At 42.6% G+C, this 23234-nt stretch overlaps 1 protein-coding gene across 1 annotated transcript in view; it reads left to right on the top strand.

The window, feature by feature from the left end:
• The first annotated feature begins 14900 nt into the window (after positions 1 to 14900).
• The window catches only part of nphp4 (nephronophthisis 4), a 346370-nt gene continuing 338036 nt past the window's right edge, over positions 14901 to 23234 (top strand). Inside the window, exon 1 of the mRNA XM_069919049.1 lies at positions 14901 to 15299. Within this exon, the coding sequence (XP_069775150.1) occupies positions 15150 to 15299 (150 nt within the window). The 5' untranslated portion in view covers positions 14901 to 15149. The remainder of the gene's footprint in view (positions 15300 to 23234) is intronic.

The raw sequence follows: 23234 nt of genomic DNA, 5'->3' as shown, positions 1-23234 counted from the left end.
GCATGACAAACGGTTGAGGCGTGTACTATCTAAACTACAGGAGGCAGGCCTTACCGTGAATGGAAACAAGTGCCAGTTCGGTGTGTCAGAAATGGACTTCATGGGACACAGACTTACACGGGAAGAACTAAACCCTGCAGAGGCCAAGGTGAAAGCTATTGCAGAGGCACGTGCACCTCAGAACGCAACAGAGGTGAGGAGTTTCCTGGGATTGGTTAATTTTTGTGCAAAGTTCATTCCTAATTTCGCTACAGTGGCAGAACCACTAAGGAAACTAACCAGGAAAGGTGTACCATTTCATTTTGGATCTGAGCAGAAGAAAGCGTTCACAGCGCTGAAGCAAAGGCTGACAGATGCAAAAACTCTTGGATATTACGATCCGGCGGCATCAACCAAAGTCATAACGGATGCCAGCCCAGTTGGTTTAGGAGCCGTGTTGGTCCAGATGCATGATGGAGGACCAAGAATCATTGCCTATGCCGGCAGATCGTTATCAGATGTGGAAAGAAGATACTCTCAGACAGAGAAAGAAGCACTCGGACTTATATGGGCCTGTGAGCGGTTCCATGCATATTTATACGGCATTGAATTTGAACTCATCACAGATCATAAGCCATTAGAGGTGATCTATGCACCAAGATCCAAACCATGTGCCAGAATAGAAAGATGGGTACTCAGACTACAACCCTACAAATATAAAGTAATCCACATTGCAGGGAAAGCAAACATTGCTGATCCGCTGTCCAGATTGGTGAAGGATGGTGGTCCACAATCCAAGTCAGAATTGGGAACAGAAACAGAGAGCTTTGTACGCTTCATAGCTATTCAGTCGACACCGAAAGCTGTGACTACGAAGGAGGTCGAGAGAGAATCCGAACGTGATCCAGAACTCATGGAAGTAAGAGAATGCATACAGAGTGGACAATGGGACAAATGTACTCACAAGGCTTACATTCCCATTAGAGACGAACTTTGTTGCATCGGACAGTGTGTATTAAGAGGTTGCAGATTGGTGATACTGCAAAGATTGAGACCGAAGATCGTATCCTTAGCGCATGAAGGACACCTAGGTATTGTTGGTACCAAGCAAAACCTCAGAACCAAGGTATGGTGGCCAAGTTGTGATAAAGACGCAGAGAAATTTGTTAAAACTTGTCACGGATGTCAAATCACAAGTAGGAGTAATCCGCCAGAACCGATCCGGAGTACGCAACTCCCGACAGGACCATGGATCGACGTAGCTGTTGATTTTCTTGGACCTTTACCGACAGGTGAATCAATTATGGTAGTGATAGATTACTACAGCAGATACTATGAGTACGTGGTGTTGAAGTCCACAACCACAAAAACAATACAAGCATTAGCAGGGATATTCGCAAGATATGGATTACCTGTTACATTATACTCTGACTATGGTCCACAATTCATTTCAGAGACATTTGCGGAATACATGAGGACCACAGGTATCCACCATCATAAAGTAACTCCGAAATGGCCACAAGCCAACGGAGAAATAGAGAGACAAAATCAATCCATTGAAAAACGATTGAGGATTGCACACGCAGAAGGACAAAATTGGCGAGAAGCATTGCTATCTTATGTGGCTGTCTATTGAGCAACGCCTCATGCAACCACTGGAAAAAGTCCTGCAGAAGCATTTTTTGGGAGAAAAATCTGCACAAAAATGCCAGAAATAAAGGAAATCCGAGACGACCAGGAGATGAGGGACCACGATGCTGAAAAGAAAGGTGCAGCAAAGCTGAACACAGATTCGAAACGTGGAGCCAAGTACTCAGACATCATGCCAGGAGATAATGTTCTAGCGAGGCATGAAACTGGTGGTAAGCTAGACACACCTTATTACCATCAACCCTATACTGTCGTATCCAGAAGTGGCAGTATGGTGACAGTCAAGTCTCTGACTGGAGTCCTGTATAAGAGAAATGTATCAAGTGTAAAAAGGTACCAGTCCAGAGATTCATCGAGCGAAGAGGTTGAAAGGCCAATACGAGATGCTGAAACTGAGAGACCTGATGATGTTCCAGAGGCAGTTACCAGCACACCTGATGAAGTGACTAGAGCACCAGAAACACCCGAAGCCGTGGCGAGCAGTATTTCCGACGCCGAGAGTGAACAACCGAGAAGCGATGACAATATCACAGGCAGGCCGAAACGAAACCGGAAAGCGCCCAAACGATACGAAGACTTTGTGCCATAGTTTTAATAAGAACTTTGGGACAGTATTTAATCTTATATCATAAAGTGCATGTATGAGTGCTGTAGGAAGTAAATTTTATGTAGTTGAGTTATAGTATTACCATTAGTTATGATGTTTGTAAGTTTCCGAGGGATATTGGTAAGTGAAGGTAAAGTTTATTTCTGATTAAAGGAGGGATGTCATGATAATGAATATGTATGAAATGTACCGGAAGTCACGTGGTATGAGAGAGAGTTAAGAACACAAGCAGGAGAACAAAGGAAACGGGAAAATAAAGCCACTGAGAAGTTTATCTGATAAAACTTGTGTTTAATGTTTTATTAACTTCACATTTTGGGCCACAAATGTGACACATGGGGTATCCTGTCTGGGTCCCATCATGTCATTGTCCTTATTCATGAATCTGCCTTTGTCCTTATTCACACATCAACCCCCAGGACTTTACTAATTCTGCAGAACTTGCTAATTCTGTCTACCACTATAAGACCCTTATTCTATTATACTTGCATAACCCTTCCTCACACTCTTATCGGAATTCATCCCTACTCAGCACTTACTTAACTTCCTCTAGTCTAGTCTAGTATTCCTTATTTCATTCATACTAGCTTTACTTCCTATATTCTATTATCTCTCAGTCAATTATCAAGGCTGAGGTTAAGAGAGTCCTGGCAGAGGGCATCAAAGAGCCCATTACCAGTCTTTGGAGAGCACAAATAGTGGTGGTAAAGAGTGGAAAGAAGCAAATGGTTCAGGAACAGCTGCTACCCCTCCACCATCAGAATCCTCAACAACAAACTCAATCACAGATTCAAGTACTTTTGCACTTAATGAATTTTTTTCTTTGCCCTGAGGTCAGTTTGTTTACCTTTTTTTATTTGATTACATGAATACATTGAATTATTTTGCACTATCAATAAGTGGCAATAATTTCCTGCCTCAGTGGCAAGAAAAGGAATCTCAGGGTTGTATGTGATGTCATGGAAATACTTTAAGAGGGTGGCCATTCTAAAGGAGGATATGGTCATATTTATATATATATATATATATATATATTTATATATATATAAATATATATATATATATATATATATAGTGTTTAATATATATATTTTATAAGATTTAAATCTTATAAAAAATGTGTGTGTGTATATTTTAAACACACTATATCTTTTTAAATTTTTTTTTATTTTTCACACTATAAACCATATTGACCAAGATACATACAGACATTTTTTCTCTTGAATATATACAGTGTCATTTTCTCCACCTTTTCCCCTCCTCCCTTCCCTCCCTCCCTCACCCCCCTCCCATTCACCCGAAGTTCAATCTATAAGATACATTAAACCCGCTAAACAATGTTGTCACTTAATAAAAATAAACAAGAAATTTTACTGAGTCAGTTCATTTCGTTGTCTTCTCCTTCTGTCATTTTAGGTGATGGAAGTCCATGGTAGGATTTCTCTATTGTGTTTCATGTATGGCTCCCATATTTGTTCGAATATTGTGATGTTATTTCTTAAATTATATGTTATTTTTTCTAATGGAATACATTTATTTATTTCTATGTACCATTGTTGTATTCTCAAGTTGTCTTCTAATTTCCAGGCTGACATAATACATTTTTTTGCTACAGCTAGGGCTATCATAACAAATCGTTTTTGTGCTCCATCCAAATCTAGTCCAAATTCTTTATTTCTTATATTACTTAGGAGGAAGATCTCTGGGTTTTTTGGTATATTGCTTTTTGTTATTTTATTTAATATCTGGTTTAGATCTCCCAAAATTTTTTCACTTTCTCACATGTCCAAATTGCATGAATTGTTGTTCCCATTTCCTTTTTACAGTGAAAACATGTCTGATACTGTTGGATCCAATTTATTTAACTTTTGAGGTGTAATGTATAGCCTGTGTATCCAGTTATATTGTATCATGCGTAACCTCGTGTTTATTGTATTTCTCAGAGTTCCGGAGCACAGCTTTTTCCATGTTTCATTCTTTATCTTGATGTTTAGATCTTGTTTCCATTTTTGTTTAGGTTTACCGTTTGTTTCCTCGTTCTCCTTTTCTTGCAGTTTGATGTACATGTTTGTTACAATTTTTTTAATTATCATTGTGTCTGTAATCACATATTCAAAATTGCTTCCTTCTGGTAACCTCAGATTGTTTCCCAATTTGTCCTTCAAGTAGGTTTTCAGTTGGTGGTATGCAAACATTGTATCGTGAGTTATATTATATTTATCCTTCATTTGTTCAAAGGATAATAATTTATTTCCCGAAAAACAATTTTCTATTCTTTTGATCCCTTTTCTCAACCATTCTCTAAAGGAAAGGTTATCTATTGTGAAAGGGATTAGTTGATTTTGCGTCAATATTAGTTTTGGTAGTTGGTAATTTGTTTTATTCCTTTCTACATGAATCTTCTTCCAAATGTTGAGCAGATCATGCAATACCGGTGAATTCCTACGTTGCACCAATTTTTCATCCCATTTATATAGTATATGTTCAGGTATCTTCTCCCCTATTTTACCTAGTTCTAATCTAGTCCAATCTGGTTTTTCCCTTGTTTGATAAAAATCTGATAGGTATCTTAATCATGCGGCTCTATAATAATTCTTAAAGTTTGGTAGTTTGTAAGCCTCCTTGTTTGTACCATTTTATTAATTTATCTTGTGCTATCCTTGATTTCCCCTCTTTCCATAAGAATTTTCTTATTATTTTCTTTAACTCCTTGAAGAATTTCTCTGTTAGGTGAATTGGTAATGACTGAAATAGGTATAATATCCTTGGGAAAATGTTCATTTTAATACAGTTTATCCTTCCTATCAGTGTTAGTGGTAAGTCTTTCCAATGCTCTAAGTCGTCTTGTAATTTTTTCATTAATGGATGATAATTTAGTTTATATAGATGGCCGAGATTTTTATTTAGTTGTATACCGAGGTATCGCATTCCTTGTGTTTTCCATCTAAATGGTGATTCTTTCTTGAACTTTGTGAAATCCGCATTATTCATTGGCATTGCTTCACTTTTATTTGCGTTGATCTTGTATCCCGATACTTCTCCATATTCCTTCAATTTTCTATGTAATTCTTTTATTGATATTTCTGGTTCTGTTAAGTATATTATAATGTCATCTGCAAATAGACTGATTTTATATTCCTTCTCTTTTATTTTTATCCCTCTTATTTTATTTTCTGTTCTTATCTGTTCCGCTAGTGGTTCTATAGCTAACGCAAACAGTGAGGGAGATAGTGGACATCTGCTTAAAATTTTTGATCTGCTTAAGTTAAATTGTTTTGATATATATCCATTTACTGTCACTTTCGCCAATGGCCCCTTAAATAATGCTTTAATCCAATTAATATATTTCTCTGGTAGGCTAAATTTTTGTAGTACTTTGAATAAATAATTCCATTCTACTCTGTCAAAGGCCTTCTCTGCGTCTAAAGCAACCGCTACTGTTGGAGTTTTATTTCCTTCTACTGCATGAACTAAGTTAATAAATTTACAGATATTGTCCGTTGTTCGTCTTTTTTTAATAAATCCAGTTTGGTCTAGATTTACTATTTTTGGTACATAGTCGGCCAATCTGTTTGCTAATAGTTTAGCTATTATCTTATAATCTGTGTTAAGTAGAGATATTGGTCTATATGACGCTGGTGGTAGTGGATCTTTCCCTGTCTTTGGTATTACTGTAATTATTGCTGTTTTGCATGAATCTGGTATGTTTTGTGTTTTATCAATCTGGTTGATTACTTCCAGGAGGGGAGGAATTAATAAGTCTTTAAATGTTTTATAGAATTCTATTGGGAATCCATCCTCTCCTGGTGTTTTATTGTTCGGTAGTTTTTTTAATATCTCCTGTAATTCTTCTATTTCAGATGGTTTTATTAATTTATTTTGCTCCTCTGTAATTTCGGTAGTTCAATTTTAGTTAGAAATTCATCTATTTTGTCTTCTTTCCCTTCATTTTCAGTTTGATATAGTTGCTCGTAGAATTCCCTGAAGTTTTCACTGAACTCCATTGGATTATATGTAATTTGTTTGTCCTTTTTCCTTAATGCCAATACCATTCTTTTAGATTGTTCTGTCTTAAGCTGCCATGCTAGAATTTTGTGCGTTTTTTCTCCTAGCTCATAATATTTCTGTTTTGTCTTCATTATGTTCTTCTCCACCTTATATGTTTGTAGTGTTTCATATTTTTTTTTGTCTGCCAATTCTTTTCTTTTAGTTGTATCTTCCTTTATTGCTAATTCTTTTTCTATATTTACTATTTCCCTTTCCAACTGCTCTGTTTCCTGATTGTGGTCCTTCTTCATCTTGGTTACATAACTTATTATTTGCCCTCTAATGAATGCTTTCATTGCGTCCCATAGTATAAACTTATTTCTCACTGATTTCGTATTTATTTCAAAGTACATTTTAATTTGTCGTTCAATGAATTCTCTAAAATCCTGTCTTTTAAGTAGCATGGAGTTTAATCTCCATTGATACATTCTTGGTGGGATGTCCTCCAGCTCTATTGCCAATAACAGGGGTGAGTGGTCCGATAATAGTCTAGCTTTATATTCCGTTTTCCTAACTCTCCCTTGAATGTGGGCTGATAACAGGAATCGGTCTATCCTTGAGTATGTTTTGTGTCTACCCGAATAATATGAATATTCCTTTTCCTTTGGGTGTTGTTTCCTCCATATATCCAAAAGTTGCATTTCTTGCATCTATTTAATTATAAATTTGGTTACTTTGTTCTTTCTGTTAGTTTTTTTTCCAGTTTTATCCATGTTTGAGTCCAAATTAAGGTTAAAATCATCTCCTATTAGTATGTTCCCTTGCGTATCTGCTATCTTCAAAAAGATATCTTGCATAAATTTTTGATCTTCTTCATTAGGCAAGTATACATTGAGTAAATTCCAAACTTCTGAATATATCTGACATTTTATCATTACATTTCTCCCTGCTGGATGTATTATTTCCTCTTCTATTTTGATTGGTACATTTTTATTGATTAATATAGCTACTCCTCTGGCTTTTGAATTATATGATGCCACTGTTACATGTCCTATCCAATCTCTTTTTAATTTCTTGTGTTCCACTTCAGTTAGATGTGTTTCTTGTACGAATGCTATATCAATTTTTTCTTTTTTCAGTAAATTTAACAGTTTCTTCCTTTTGATTTGGTTATGTATTCCATTAATATTTCAAGTCATATAGTTCAACATAGTCATTTCATACTTTGTTTATCTTTCCTTTCCGTTTCCTCATCACCACCTTCCCTTCTTATACATTTCTGCTTTCTTTTTTTGAACACATTATAAGACAACATTTCTAAAACATAAAATATGTCCACTATTCTCATATCTAAAATTCCTTTAACCCCAATATTCCCTCCCCTTTGTCCCTTGTCGGGCAACCACATCTCCCCTCTCCATTTGGATTTGCGAATCCGCTCGCAAGCGTCAACTGATTTCGCAGTGACTGTTATTCTTCCCCACCCAGCCCTCCCAGAAAAGATTTTAATCTTCATATATAACAAAGGTCACTCTCTTAATTCCCTCCTTACTTCCTTTCTTCCCTTTCTTTCCCTTCTTAGTTCTTACTTATACTCTATTTTTTATATATCTATATATCTATATCTATATCTAGATATGCAATGGAGATTGCATATATCTAGATATGCAATGGTGATTCCCCTGTAGTTTGAGCAGTCTGATTTCTCGCCTTTGTTTTTGTAAAGGGTGATGATGGTGGCATCACGAAGATCCTGAGGCAGTTTACCTTGGTCCCAACAAAGCTTGAAAAACTCATGCAGTTTGGCATGCAGAGTTTTGCCGCCATCCTTCCAGACTTCTGGGGGGATTCCATCCATACCTGCTGCTTTGCCACTTTTCAGTTGTTCGATTGCCTTATATGTCTCATCCAGGGTGGGAACCTCATCCAGCTCTAGCCTTAGGGGCTGTTGAGGGAGCTGGAGCAGGACGGAATCTTGGACTGAGCGGTTGGCACTGAAAAGAGATTGGAAGTGTTCTGACCATCGGTTGAGGATGGAGATCTTGTCGCTGAGGAGGACTTTGCCGTCTGAGCTGCGCAGCGGGCTTTGGACTTGGGGTGAGGGGCCGTACACAGCCTTTAGAGCCTCGTAGAAACCCCTGAAGTCGCCAATGTCCGCGCTGAGCTGTGTTCGTTTGGCGAGGCTAGTCCACCACTCATTTTGGATCTCCCGGAGTTTGCGCTGAAGATGGCTGCATGCGCGACGGAAGGCTTGTTTCTTCTCTGGACAGGACGGCTTTGTAAGGTGAGCCTGGTGGGCAGCTCGCTTCTTTGCCAGCAGCTCCTGGATTTCCTGGCTGTTTTCGTCAAACCAGTCCTTGTTTTTCCTGGAGGAGAAGCCCAGTACCTCTTCAGTGGATTGCAGTATGGTAGTCTTCAACTGATCCCAGAGGGTTTCAGGGGACGGGTCCGTAAGGCGGGTTGCAACGTCGAGCTTTGCTTTGAGGTTTGCCTGGAAGTTTCCTCTCGCTTCGTTTGACTGCAGGTTTCCAACATTGAACCTCTTTCTGGGGGCTTTATTGTTCCTGGGCTTTGGCTTGAAGTGAAGGTTGAGCTTGCAGCGAACCAGCCGGTGGTCAGTGTGGCATTCTGCGCTAGGCATGACCCTGGTGTGGAGCACATCTTGTTTGTCACTTTCTCGCACCAGGATGTAGTCCAGGAGGTGCCAGTGTTTGGATCGGGGATGCATCCAGGTGGTCTTAAGGCTGTCCCTCTGCTGAAAAAGGGTGTTTGTAATGACAAGTCACTGTTCTGCGCAGAGCTCCAACAGGAGGCGCCCATTGTCGTTGCACTTGCCGACGCCATGCTTGCCCAGGATTCCTGGCCAGGTTTCTGAGTCTTTGCCGACACGAGCGTTGAAGTCGCCCAGGATGACAACCTTGTCGGCTGTAGGGGTACGTTGGATGAGGTTGCGCAGGTCGGTGTAGAACTTGTTCTTTTCTGCTGGTTCCGCCTGGAGGGTTGGAGCATAGACACTGATGAGGGTGATGTGACGCTTGTTTTGAAGTGGGAGTCGCATGGACATGATTCGGTCCGAGAGGCCTGTCGGAAGGTTTTCGAGTTTGGAGGCAATGAAGCTCTTGAGCATGACGCCTACACCAGATAGGCGTCGTTCATCCGAAGGCTTGCCAGACCAGTAGAGTGTGTAGCCCGCGCCGCGTTCTTGGAGGCTGCCTACATCTGCCAGGCGGACTTCACTGAGAGCGGGTATGTCGATGTCAAGTCTGAGGAGTTCATGTGCAATGAGGGCAGACCGACGTTCAGGTTTTGCAGGCAAAATCTTCGCTAGGATTCTACTAAATAGAATAATACCTAGTGTCGCCGAAAATATTCTCCCAGAATCACAGTGCGGCTTTCGCGCAAACAGAGGAACCACTGACATGGTCTTTGCCCTCAGACAGCTCCAAGAAAAGTGCAGAGAACAAAACAAAGGACTCTACATCACCTTTGTTGACCTCACCAAAGCCTTCGACACCGTGAGCAGGAAAGGGCTTTGGCAAATACTAGAGCGCATCGGATGTCCCCCAAAGTTCCTCAACATGATTATCCAACTGCACGAAAACCAACAAGGTCGGGTCAGATACAGCAATGAGCTCTCTGAACCCTTCTCCATTAACAATGGCGTGAAGCAAGGCTGTGTTCTCGCACCAACCCTCTTTTCAATCTTCTTCAGCATGATGCTGAACCAAGCCATGAAAGACCCCAACAATGAAGACGCTGTTTACATCCGGTACCGCACGGATGGCAGTCTCTTCAATCTGAGGCGCCTGCAAGCTCACACCAAGACACAAGAGAAACTTGTCCGTGAACTACTCTTTGCAGATGATGCCGCTTTAGTTGCCCATTCAGAGCCAGCTCTTCAGCGCTTGACGTCCTGCTTTGCGGAAACTGCCAAAATGTTTGGCCTGGAAGTCAGCCTGAAGAAAACTGAGGTCCTCCATCAGCCAGCTCCCCACCATGACTACCAGCCCCCCCACATCTCCATCGGGCACACAAAACTCAAAACGGTCAACCAGTTTACCTATCTCGGCTGCACCATTTCATCAGATGCAAGGATCGACAATGAGATAGACAACAGACTCGCCAAGGCAAATAGCGCCTTTGGAAGACTACACAAAAGAGTCTGGAAAAACAACCAACTGAAAAACCTCACAAAGATAAGCGTATACAGAGCCGTTGTCATACCCACACTCCTGTTCGGCTTCGAATCATGGGTCATCTACCGGCACCACCTACGGCTCCTAGAACGCTTCCACCAGCGTTGTCTCCGCTCCATCCTCAACATCCATTGGAGCGCTTACACCCCTAACGTTGAAGTACTCGAGATGGCAGAGGTCGACAGCATCGAGTCCACGCTGCTGAAGATCCAGCTGCGCTGGATGGGTCACGTCTCCAGAATGGAGGACCATCGCCTTCCCAAGATCGTGTTATATGGCGAGCTCTCCACTGGCCACCGTGACAGAGGTGCACCAAAGAAAAGGTACAAGGACTGCCTAAAGAAATCTCTTGGTGCCTGCCACATTGACCACCGCCAGTGGGCTGATAACGCCTCAAACCGTGCATCTTGGCGCCTCACAGTTTGGCGGGCAGCAACCTCCTTTGAAGAAGACCGCAGAGCCCACCTCACGAACAAAAGGCAAAGGAGGAAAAACCCAACACCCAACCCCAACCAACCAATTTTCCCTTGCAACCGCTGCAATCGTGTCTGCCTGTCCCGCATCGGACTTGTCAGCCACAAACGAGCCTGCAGCTGACGTGGACTTTTTACCCCCTCCATAAATCTTCGTCCGCGAAGCCAAGCCAAAGATATCTAGATATAGATATAGATATATAAAAATATATAGTTTGTTGTCATTTTTGTTCTTGTTACATCTCTTCATCTCTCTGTCTGTTTTGTAGTTGTACTGCAAATTTTCGTGATTTTTCCAGATCCGAGAATAGTTTGCCTTGCTGCCCTGGGATAACTATTTTAAGTCTTTTTCTTTGGCTTGGCTTCGCGGACGAAGATTTATGGAGGGGGTAAAAAGTCCACGTCAGCTGCAGGCTCGTTTGTGGCTGACCAGTCCGATGCGGGACAGGCAGACACGATTGCAGCGGTTGCAAGGGAAAATTGGTTGGTTGGGGTTGGGTGTTGGGTTTTTCCTCCTTTGCCTTTTGTCAGTGAGGTGGGCTCTGCGGTCTTCTTCAAAGGAGGCTGCTGCCCGCCAAACTGTGAGGCGCCAAGATGCACGGTTTGAGGCGTTATCAGCCCACTGGCGGTGGTCAATGTGGCAGGCACCAAGAGATTTCTTTAGGCAGTCCTTGTACCTTTTCTTTGGTGCACCTCTGTCACGGTGGCCAGTGGAGAGCTCGCCATATAATACGATCTTGGGAAGGCGATGGTCCTCCATTCTGGAGACGTGACCCATCCAGCGCAGCTGGATCTTCAGCAGCGTGGACTCGATGCTGTCGACCTCTGCCATCTCGAGTACCTCGACGTTAGGGGTGTGAGCGCTCCAATGGATGTTGAGGATGGAGCGGAGACAACGCTGGTGGAAGCGTTCTAGGAGCCGTAGGTGGTGCCGGTAGAGGACCCATGATTCGGAGCCGAACAGGAGTGTGGGTATGACAACGGCTCTGTATACGCTTATCTTTGTGAGGTTTTTCAGTTGGTTGTTTTTCCAGACTCTTTTGTGTAGTCTTCCAAAGGCGCTATTTGCCTTGGCGAGTCTGTTGTCTATCTCATTGTCGATCCTTGCATCTGATGAAATGGTGCAGCCGAGATAGGTAAACTGGTTGACCGTTTTGAGTTTTGTGTGCCCGATGGAGATGTGGGGGGGTGGTAGTCATGGTGGGGAGCTGGCTGATGGAGGACCTCAGTTTTCTTCAGGCTGACTTCCAGGCCAAACATTTTGGCAGTTTCCGCAAAGCAGGACGTCAAGCGCTGAAGAGCTGGCTCTGAATGGGCAACTAAAGCGGCATCATCTGCAAAGAGTAGTTCACGGACAAGTTTCTCTTGTGTCTTGGTGTGAGCTTGCAGGCGCCTCAGATTGAAGAGACTGCCATCCGTGCGGTACCGGTTGTAAACAGCGTCTTCATTGAGAATATTCTCCCAGAATCACAGTGCGGCTTTCGCGCTAACAGAGGAACCACTGACATGGTCTTTGCCCTCAGACAGCTCCAAGAAAAGTGTAGAGAACAAAACAAAGGACTCTACATCACCTTTGTTGACCTCACCAAAGCCTTCGACACCGTGAGCAGGAAAGGGCTTTGGCAAATACTAGAGCGCATCGGATGTCCCCCAAAGTTCCTCAACATGATTATCCAACTGCACGAAAACCAACAAGGTCGGGTCAGATACAGCAATGAGCTCTCTGAACCCTTCTCCATTAACAATGGCGTGAAGCAAGGCTGTGTTCTCGCACCAACCCTCTTTTCAATCTTCTTCAGCATGATGCTGAACCAAGCCATGAAAGACCCCTATTTTAAGTACCGCTGGGTATTTTAACATAAATTTATAACCTTTTTTCCATAGGGTCGTTTTTGCTGTATTAAACTCCTTCCTCTTCTTTAGGAGTTCAAAACTTATATCTGGATAGAAAAAAATTTCCTGGCCCTTGTATTCCAATGGTTTTTTGACTTCTCTTATTTTTTTCATTGCCTTCTCCAATATATTTTCTCTTGTTGTATATCTTAGGAACTTTACTGGAATGGATCTTGGTTTTTGTTGTGGTTGTGGTTTAGGGGCTAATGTTCTGTGTGCCCTTTCTATTTCCATTTCTTCCTGTAATTCTGGTCTTCCTAGGACCCTGGGGATCCATTCTTTTATAAATTCTTTCATATTTTTGCCTTCTTCATCTTCCTTAAGGCCCACTATCTTTATATTGTTTCTTCTATTATAGTTTTCCATTATATCTATCTTCTGAGCTAACAGCTCCTGTGTTTCTTTAACTTTTTTATCAGTTTCTTCTAATTTCTTTCTTAAGTCATCTACCTCCATTTCTATGGCTGTTTCTCGTTCTTCCACCTTGTCTACTCTTTTTCCTATATCTGTCATGATCATCTCTAATCTATTCACTTTTTCTTCTGTACTTATTCTTCTTTTTATTTCACTGAATTCTTGTGACTGCCATTCTTTTACTGTTTCCATATATTCTTTAAAAAAATATATATCCATGTACTTGCCCTTCCCTTCATCTTCCATTTCTTTGTGTTCTCCCTCCTCTTCTTCTGAGTCCACTCCAGGATCTGTGTCTTTTACCTCTGTCTCTTCTGATTTTCTTGTTGGGTTGTTTATTTTATTTTGTTGGGTATTTTTGTTCTTCTTATTTTTATTAAAAGTGTCTTGGTGTTGGTCTTCTTCTTCTGGGTTGGTCATCTGTTGTTTCTCTGATTTCCTATTTTTATTCTCTTCCTTCTTGTTCTCGTTATTTTCTATGTTTTCCTGTTGAGAGTCTTGCTGTTGTGTTGTACTTGTCTGTTTCAGCTGTGGAGATTTACTCCTCAGCTAGTCCACCCTCCTGTCTGTTTTGTTTCTGTCTTGTGCATCGCGCATGCGCGAATCCTCGGGCATGCGCGGTTGCGCACTTTTGTTTGGCTCTGTGAGCCATTTTTGTAGTCTTGAGTTCGGGGTTTCCACTGACCTCAGGGAGTGGGCTTCTCTCTCCTAGGCGGGCCTCCTCGTACCGGTAAGGCCTTCACCTTCCTCCTCCGACGTCCTTCCTTCTTCTTTTCTTCCCGTTGTTTTTGGTTTTTCTTTCTTTGCTGCCATTTTCTCCACACTTTCACTTTCAATTTGTTATGGTTTCTGTGTTAGTGACTTTGTTTTTTCTCTACCTCTTTTTTACTTTTCTGGAGAGGGCTGGAGTTCCCCTACCGGCCACTACTCCATCACGTGACTCCTCCAAACACACTATATCTGAAGGAGCATATGATCTGCTGTAGGAACTAAGTGTGTCGAGCAGCATCAGTGAGAGAGAAAAAAAAGAATTGTAAATGTTGCAGGCCAGAACCCTTCAAGACCTGATGACAGTTGATTCCTTGCTAGGTCTCAAGGAATCTAGTCAAAGAGTGCATTCCTTCCTTATCAAAGGAGAAGCTGCTGCAGAACTCAATTGATCAGGCCTGATAGAGAATCAGGACCCAAAATAATGGATCAGACCCGATAGAGAACTGGGACCCAAAATAATGGATCGTTCCCGACAGAGAATTGGGACCCGAAATAATGGATCGGACCTGACAGAGAATTGGGACCCAAAATAATGGATCAGACCCGATAGAGAATCAGGACGCAAAATGGATCAGACTCGATAGAGAATTGGGACCCAAAATGAATCAGACCAGAAAGAGAATTGAGACCCAAAATAATGGGCATCTGTTTGCCTCCACAGATGGTGTCAGACATACTGAGTTGCTCCAGCAGCTTGTGTTTTGCTCCAGATTGCAGCATCAACAGTTTTCCCTCATTCTTTCTATAGAGAGAGAGAGTGTAACTTATGACCATGCCCTCTTTTGGAATGGCGGCCTGGCCTGATGAGAGTCTTTTCTTTTGTCTGTGGCCAAGATTATTTGAAACTTTGTTAGATATTAAATAGATGAGGGGAAGGGGGTCAGTGCAAGGCAGAAGCTGAAGACCCTAACTTGAGGAGGAGGGAAGGTCCCTCCGTCCCTTCTCTGCCCGCGCCTGAGTGACAGGCCGCGCCTGTCACCATGGCAACCCCGGCTCAGCGGCAGGCCCGGCCACACCTCAGCCGACAGCCCCGCGGGGCCGGCGTCTGCCCCATTTAGACAAGGATTTCGTCCGGAGAATTTAACGTGGGACTTCCACTGGGGACGGGTTTCTGCTCCGCTGCCGGCGCAGTGATCTGGAGGGGCGGCTGCCACCTCGGCTCGGCCTGGAGCCGGTGAAATGGCGGCGCCGCTTGGCTCCCGGCACCATGCGGGGAGCTTGGCGACCCTGGGCATCCCCCCCCACTCCCAGCGGTATCAGGGGCTGCTGGGGGAGTCGGAGCCTTTTCAGCTCGTGTTAAAGACTTTGGAGGGGCAGCCATTCAAAGCGGTAAGCTGACGGCAGAGAACCGCTCATTCGAAGATGTCTCGGAGGTACTAGCAGTCACAGGTTGGGCCGAATAGTTCCCGTGGGTGGGGAGTCGTGAGACAGGGTTGTGTGGGTGGTAGGGGTAGTGGGCCGGGGATGTATGATGGGGTAGTGGGGTGGGGGGGGGTTCAGTGTGGGTTTGGTTGTGTGGATGGTAGGGGTGATGGGACGGAGGGTGGGTGATGGGACGGAGGGTGGGTGATGGGACGGAGGGTGGGTGATGGGACGGAGGGTGGGTGATGGGACGGAGGGTGGGTGATGGGACGGAGGGTGGGTGATGGGACGGAGGGTGGGTGATGGGACGGAGGGTGGGTGATGGGACGGAGGGTGGGTGATGGGACGGAGGGTGGGTGATGGGACGGAGGGTGGGTGATGGGACGGAGGGTGGGTGATCAGGGTTTTGGGACGGAGAGTGGGTGATTAGGGTGCTGGGACAGGTGTGGGGGGGTCGGGGTAGTGGGATGGGGGTGTGGGTTGGTGGGGGATAGTGGGACAGATGTGGATGGGTAGGGGTAGTGGGATGGGGGTGTGGGTTGGTGGGGGATGGTGGTACGTGGATATTGGTGGGTGGGGGTAGTATGATGAGGGTATGGTGAGTGGGGGTAACATGGTGGGGGCAGGTGATGGTTTGTGGGTGGGGTAGGAGGATGTGGGTGGGTGGTAGTGGGGTGGGTTAGGGTGGTGGGATAAGGGTGTGCGGTGAGTCGGGAATTGTGGGATGGGGAGTGGGTCAGGAAGGAGCGGGAGGGGGGTGAGGGTGAGGGGACTTAAGATTCAGGTTGGGGAGGGTTAGTGTCAGAGAAGATCATAACTTATTTTTGCCAAATGCAGAAACTGATGAAATGTGGCTTGATTCAGAACTGAAAAGTATTACTTTGGAATTGATTTGACTATTTTATAATCTCTGGACTTTTGGGTTATTATTAATTAATGCATGAGAATATTTTTAATGTTAACATTCAATAATAATTGGTATTTTGCACAGTACCTCCCTGCACGCATAATTAAATGTTCAATTCTACTGAAATTGCCTTTGGTAAGGATTTTGTTCCTTCATAATTGTACATAAATGCATAGAATATTACAGCATGGTGCAGGCCCTTGGGCCCTTGATGTTGTGCCCACAAATACATACCTTTCTAAAAAAAAATCCTCCCTACCTCATAACCCTTTATTTTTTTCATCCATGACCCTTAGAGTCTCTTCAATACCCCTATTGTTTCAGCCTCCACCACCACCTCTGGCAATGCATTCCACGTATCCACTACTCTGTGTAACAAAAAAAAATGCCCCTGATGTCTTCCATTACCCTTCACGTTGTATAGATGTCTTCTGGTGTTTGCTTTTTCAGTCCTGGGAAAAAGGTGCTGGCTGTCTACCTTATTTATGCCTTGCCTCAGAATCTTGTAGACATCTATTTTCAGGGGTCCCCAAACCTTTTGGACCATCGACCCTATCATGGACTCCTTGATTCCTCACTGATCCCCAAGGCATGGAATCCGTGGGGTGTGCCATTCGGGGTGTGGGTTGTGGCGTTGCTGAACAGACAGGGGAAGGTTGGCGGCGGTATTGAACACGTATCTCCTTCTCCGCTCTGTCAATCCTTCACTCTGCTTATGAAGAGGCCAAAGCCAAATACAACATGGCGATCAGCCCTTGCAAGAGGTTAGCCACCTTGCCATACGTGCAATTTTCCACAGACATGCCCCTGCTTTCAACCATAAAATTTCAATCAATTTTTCCCCCTCCCTCCGCCATTTATCAACCCCTTGGATTGACCCATCGACCCCCCCTGGGGGGTCGATATTGACCATTTTGGAGACCCCCTGTATTAAGTCATCTCTCATCCTTCTCTCAAAAGAGAAAAGCCCTAGCTCTGCGACCCATATAATTCTGGATTTTTAAAAATACAACATGTAATTTTTGCTATTTACTTTAAAAATTATAGACAATTATTTGAAGATGGGATATCAAAAGCAGTAAACCTTTTCGTCTATCTCTTTTCTTTTCCTTGTTCTTTTTATTCCAATCCTCGCACACCTGCTGAAAAAGTTGATTCCTTGCACAAGAGTGACTGCAGATTCTGGTATCTGGAACAACGCACAATGTGTTGGAGGAACTCGGTAGTATTGGTGGAGAAATAGAATCACGGTTGCATGCTGGAACCCTTCATCAGAAAAGGCTGGTTGAAAGAATGCATCTCACAGAGGATGAATAGTATTACAGACCACACTACATTTGGAAAGTGAAAGCTGAACCTGTGGGAGGGAATGAGAAAGATCGTTATTGTATCGCCACATGGTGGAGATACAAAGTGAGAACCATGTGAGAAGAGGTGAATTGAATCCATGTATTGGAAATCCTTGCTGGCGACCAACCAGGAGGCTTGGGAACTAAATTGGAAACCATGTTGGACAGAAAGTTGCTGCAGTAGAGATATGGCCGGAGGATCAGAGAGCAGGAAAAATCAGAGGGGGAGCAGTGAGAGTGGGTCTCAAAGAACTCCATTTAGGCAAGGAAGAAAATTTCTTCAGAGTTGGCATGCCTGGAAGAGATTTTGTAGTGTGGTCATAAACTGGAGACAGCAGAAGCTAGAATCTGAAGGAACATAGCGAGTCGAGTACCATCAGTGAGGGAAAAAAAATTGTATATGTTGCAGGCCAGGACCCTTCAAGACCTGATGATAGTTGATTCCTTGCTTGGGCTTTGATCCGGTCTCAAGGAATCAGGTCGAATAAGACATTCCTTATCAAAGAAGAAGCTGCTGCAGAACTCAGTGGATCAGACCTGATACCGAATTGGGACCCAAAATAATGGCCATCTGTTTGCCTCCACAGATGGTGTCCGATATACTGAGTTCCTCCAGCAGCTCGTGTTTTGCTCCAGATTCCAGCATCTACAGTTTTTCTCATTCTTTCTATATTTGTTGAAATGGCAAATTAATGCATCCCATGCAAGATCAGGCCTGTTGACTTGTTTCATTCCTCCCCCACCTCCTACTCCCAACAGCCACCTTCCTAACCTAAGAATACAAGGCAAATAACAGAGATATTAGAGAACAGCAATTGCCTAAAGTCATTTGAAGCATCATGTAACAGGATGGCTTGGCCAATAATGAGAAAACTGCATGGTCAGAAGTTTGCAGTCAGTTGAATGAAGAATGTGAACGCTGAAAGCTTTTATAATCTTTCTCACAGACTTCCTGTGGAAGTTTAATTGATGAGTTCTAACATGTGCAGGTGACACAAAATTCAGAAATCACTTCCTTGTGGAATCTTGATATGGAATTAATTTTGAATGTTATTTCATAACTCAGTTGGATCAGAATAACATTCACTCTTCGATAATAAATGCTCACAAATTGTGAAAGAAACAACATTTTGTCAATTAAACAGGAAAGTCGGCAGATGCTCTGATTCTAGTGCAATTCTACTGAAACTCAGCAGGTCTATGAGAAGCAAAGGAATTTTTTGGTTCTGAGCCCTTCAGCAAGGCATGAGCTGTGAGCTGCTCCATCTGAGACTGCAAGGAGCTATGGGGAGAACGCTCCCTGTCGAGAAGCATGGGAGATGACCCGACAGGAAGGTGACCACAACAGCTGACGAGAGAGGGGCTGAGCAACTGAAGGACCCATGGAGGCCACTGGCTATTGTTGATTAGGAGTCAAAGGGCTCGCACGCCGCGGGCTGCTGGTGACTTGTGGTTAAAGGACCCACACAGTCTGCGGGCTGGTGGGGACAAGCTCATGGGAACGTGGGTATCGGAATCGAGATTCAAGACGGTTCTGAGGGTCTCTTGAAGGACCATTAGTGCTGAAGGCTTCCTGATTATCTGAGGTTTGGACCTGGAGCTTGGGCTGTCGATGGTTTGACTAGGAGTCTGTGTGGCTGCAGAGGCTGCAGTAGTGCTGGAGGTGAATCCATGGACATTCGGTGCCTCTGAAGGGACTCTTTCTCTTATTGTTAGGGGTGCTGGGCCATGCTCATGGTGACTCTTTGTTTGCCTTACGGCAGATAAAAGTTGATGTAAAAACACACAATGCTGGAGAAACTCAGCAGGTCAGTGACAGTTATAACAAAGGTAAAGATACATACCTGATGTTTTGGACTTCATCAAGGTATAGAAAAATGTCAGCAGGCATCCGAGCAAGAGAGTCAGGGGAGGAGGTGTGGTCGCAAAGGCAGGAGGTGATAGGTGGAGGAAATCCAGGTTGGAGGGATGGCTAGGTAGATAGAGAGGGTAGAGAGGGAGGAGAGTTGGGGAGTGGGAAGAAAAGAGCAGGTTAGCAGGAACTGGAAAAGTTGATGTTAATGCCATCTGGCTGGAGAGTGCCCAGATGGAAAATCAGGTCAACTTTGCAGGTGGTCTTGGTGGGATAGTACATAAGACCATGGACAGGTGTGGGAGGGTGACACAGAACTGAAATAGTTGGAGGTCTCTGTCACTTTAGCGAACGAAGCAAAGGTGCTCAGCGAAGTGATCTCCCAATCTGCGCCCAATCCCTCCAAGGTAGAGAAGGCCATAAAGGGAGCACTAAATGCAGTGAATCAGTCCTGCGGATACATAAGCGAAGTGTTGCTTCATTTCAAAGGCCTGGTTTGGGGCCACGGACCATGGTGAGTTGCATCTCCTGTGGTCACAGTGGAAGGTGCTTGGGGGTGGGGTGGGGGGGGGTGGTGGGGGGTAGGGATGAGTGAGAAGGGAGTTACGGAGGGAGCAGTCCTGATGGAAGGTAGTGAGGAAGACAAAGTTGATGTATATCATCTATATTACATTTTTATGTATTTTGTGTGACATAAAAGGAACCTTGAGTTAAAAAAGGTGTCGTGTTTTACTCTTGAACCTTGAGTTGTGAATACAGCTAAGAAAATCACTTGCTTCCTCATCCTCTCTTCAGGAAGAAGATTTATCAAGTCAAGTAATTTATCAACCATGGTTGGCGTAGCAGTTAATGCAATGCTGTTACAGCATCAGCGATTGGGACCAGGGGTTCGAATCCCGTGCTGTCTGTAAGGAGTTTGTATGCTCTCCCCATGTTTGCGTGAGTTTTCCCCGGGGCTCTGGTTTCCTTCCACTGTTCAGAATGGACTGGGAGTGTGTGTTAATTGGGTGTAAATTGGGCAGCATACAGTTACTGTGCTTTGTCTAAATTTAAAAAAATTCAAGATTTAATTTAAAATTTACAAATTTATTGTCAACTGATTGCACAAGAACAACCAGACAAAACTGCATTCTCTGGTCCTTGGTGCAAAACATTCAGACACACAACCAGATATAACACACATACAGACAAACAATACATATGCAGGACAAGTATTTTATCTATGAGAGTCTTGGATGGGTTGTGTGAACAGTTCATTTGGTTGTTCTGTGTTCAGCATTCTCCTTGCCCGTGGAATGAAACTGTTTCTCAGCCAGGCGATGCTGGCTCTGAAACTCCTTTATCTTTTTTTTTTGATGGGAGTAGCTGTGTGTAGGGTGACAAGGGACCTCAATGATTTTGCGTGCCCTCTTAAGATTTGGAGGGGGGTGGGTTAGAAGGAGACTCCCATAATCTTCTCTGCCACTCTTGTGGTCCTGTGGATTGACCGCCAAACCATTTCTCTGCAGCTACTGTACCCCACTGTGACGCAACTGGCCAGAATGCTCTCGATAGCGCTCCTATAGAAGGTTGATATAACGGTGGCTGGTAGCCTTGCCCACTTCAATCTTCTCAGGAAGTGCAGTTGTTGTTGCGACTTCCTGTCAAGTGAGGAGGCGTTGAGTGTCCACAATAGGTCACTAGTTAAGTAAACTCCAAGGAACTTGGTGCTCCCCACTCTACTACAGAGTTGTTTTTTTTTAAATTTTTTATTTTTCACACCATAAATCACATTAACCATGGTACACACTTTTTCCTTTTCACACATATACAGTGCCATTTTCTCCCCCCACCTCCCTCCTCCCATTCCACCCTCCCTACCTCCCCCCTCCCGTCCATTTAAAGTATAAAATCTAGGATACATTAAACCAGTCAGACAATGTTGCCATTCAATAAAAATACACCAGAAGTTCTACTGAGTCCATTCTTTTCATTTCCTTTTCCTTCCGTTAACTTAGGTAATGATTGTCCCTGGTAGATTTTCGCTATTGTATTTAATGTAAGGCTCCCATATTTGTTTGGATATTTCAATATTATTTCTTAAACTATATGTTATTTTTTCTAATGGAATACATTTATTCATTTCTATATACCATTGTTGTATTTTCAAATTATCTTCCAATTTCCAGGTTGACATAATACATTTTTTTGCTACGGCTAGAGCTATCTTAACAAATCTTTTTTGTGCATCCTCCAAATCAATTCCAAATTCTTTGTTTTTTATGTTACTTAGGAGGAAGATCTCTGGATTCTTTGGTATATTGTTTTCTGTTATTTTATTTAATATCTGATTTAGATCTTCCCAAAATTTTTCTACTTTCTCACATGTCCAGATTGCATGAATTGTTGTTCCCATTTCTTTTTTACATCGAAAACATCTATCAGATACTGTTGGGTCCCATTTATTTAACTTTTGAGGTGTAATGTATAGCCTGTGTATCCAGTTATATTGTATCATACGTAACCTCGTATTTATTGTATTTCTCATCGTTCCGGAGCATAACTTCTCCCATGTTTCCTTTTTTATCTTTATATTTAAATCTTGTTCCCATTTTTGTTTAGTTTTACCATTTGTTTCCTCATTCTCCTTTTCTTGCAGTTTAATATACATATTTGTTATAAATCTTTTGATTATCATTGTATCTGTAATCACATATTCAAGGTTACTTCCCTCTGGCAAACTCAAACTGCTTCCTAATTTATCCTTCAAGTAGGATCTCAATTGGTAATATGCCATCACTGTATCTTGAGTTATATTGTATTTATCTTTCATTTGTTCAAAGGATAATAATTTATTTCCTGAAAAACAATTTTCTATTCTTTTAATCCCTTTTTTTCCCATTCTCTAAAGGAAAGGTTATTTATTGTAAAAGGGAGTAACTGATTTTGCGTCATTATTAGTTTTGGTAATTGGTAATTTGTTTTATTCCTTTCTACATGAATCTTCTTCCAAATATTGAGCAGATGATGTAATACTGGAGAACTCCTACGTTGTACCAATTTTTCATCCCATTTATATAATATGTGTTCAGGTATCTTTTCCCCTATTTTATCTGATTGTAATCTCGTCCAATCTGGCTTTTCCCTTGTTTGAGAAAAATCTGATAGGTACCTTAATTGTGCGGCTCTATAATAATTTTTAAAGTTTGGCAGTTGTAAGCCTCCTTGTTTATACCATTCTGTTAATTTATCTAGTGCTATCCTCAGTTTCCCCCCTCTCCATAAAAATTTCCTTATTTTTTTCTTTAACTCCTTGAAGAATTTCTCTGTCAGTTGTATTGGCAATGCCTGAAATAAGTATAATATCCTTGGAAAAATGTTCATTTTAATACAGTTTATCCTTCCTATTAGTGTTAGTGGTAAATCTTTCCAATGCTCTAAATCGCCCTGTAATTTTTTCATTAGTGGATAATAATTGAGTTTATATAGTTGGCCGAGATTTTTGTTTATTTGTACACCTAGGTATCTTATTGCTTGCATTTGCCATCTAAATGGTGATTCCTTCTTAAATTTTGAGAAATCCGCATTATTCATAGGCATTGCTTCACTTTTATTTACGTTTATCTTGTAACCCGACACTTCTCCATATTCCTTCAATTTCTTATATAATTCTTTTATTGATAGTTCTGGTTCTGTTAAGTACACTATAACATCATCCGCAAATAAACTGATTTTATATTCCTTGTCTTTTATTTTTATTCCTTTTATATTATTTTCTATTCTTATCAATTCTGCTAGTGGTTCTATAGCTAATG

This window comes from Narcine bancroftii, chromosome 2, assembly GCF_036971445.1.
Source record: "Narcine bancroftii isolate sNarBan1 chromosome 2, sNarBan1.hap1, whole genome shotgun sequence".
Lineage (NCBI taxonomy): Eukaryota > Metazoa > Chordata > Chondrichthyes > Torpediniformes > Narcinidae > Narcine > Narcine bancroftii.
The sequence above is the reverse complement of the archived record's forward strand: the minus strand, read 5'-3'. Positions and strand labels throughout refer to the sequence as shown.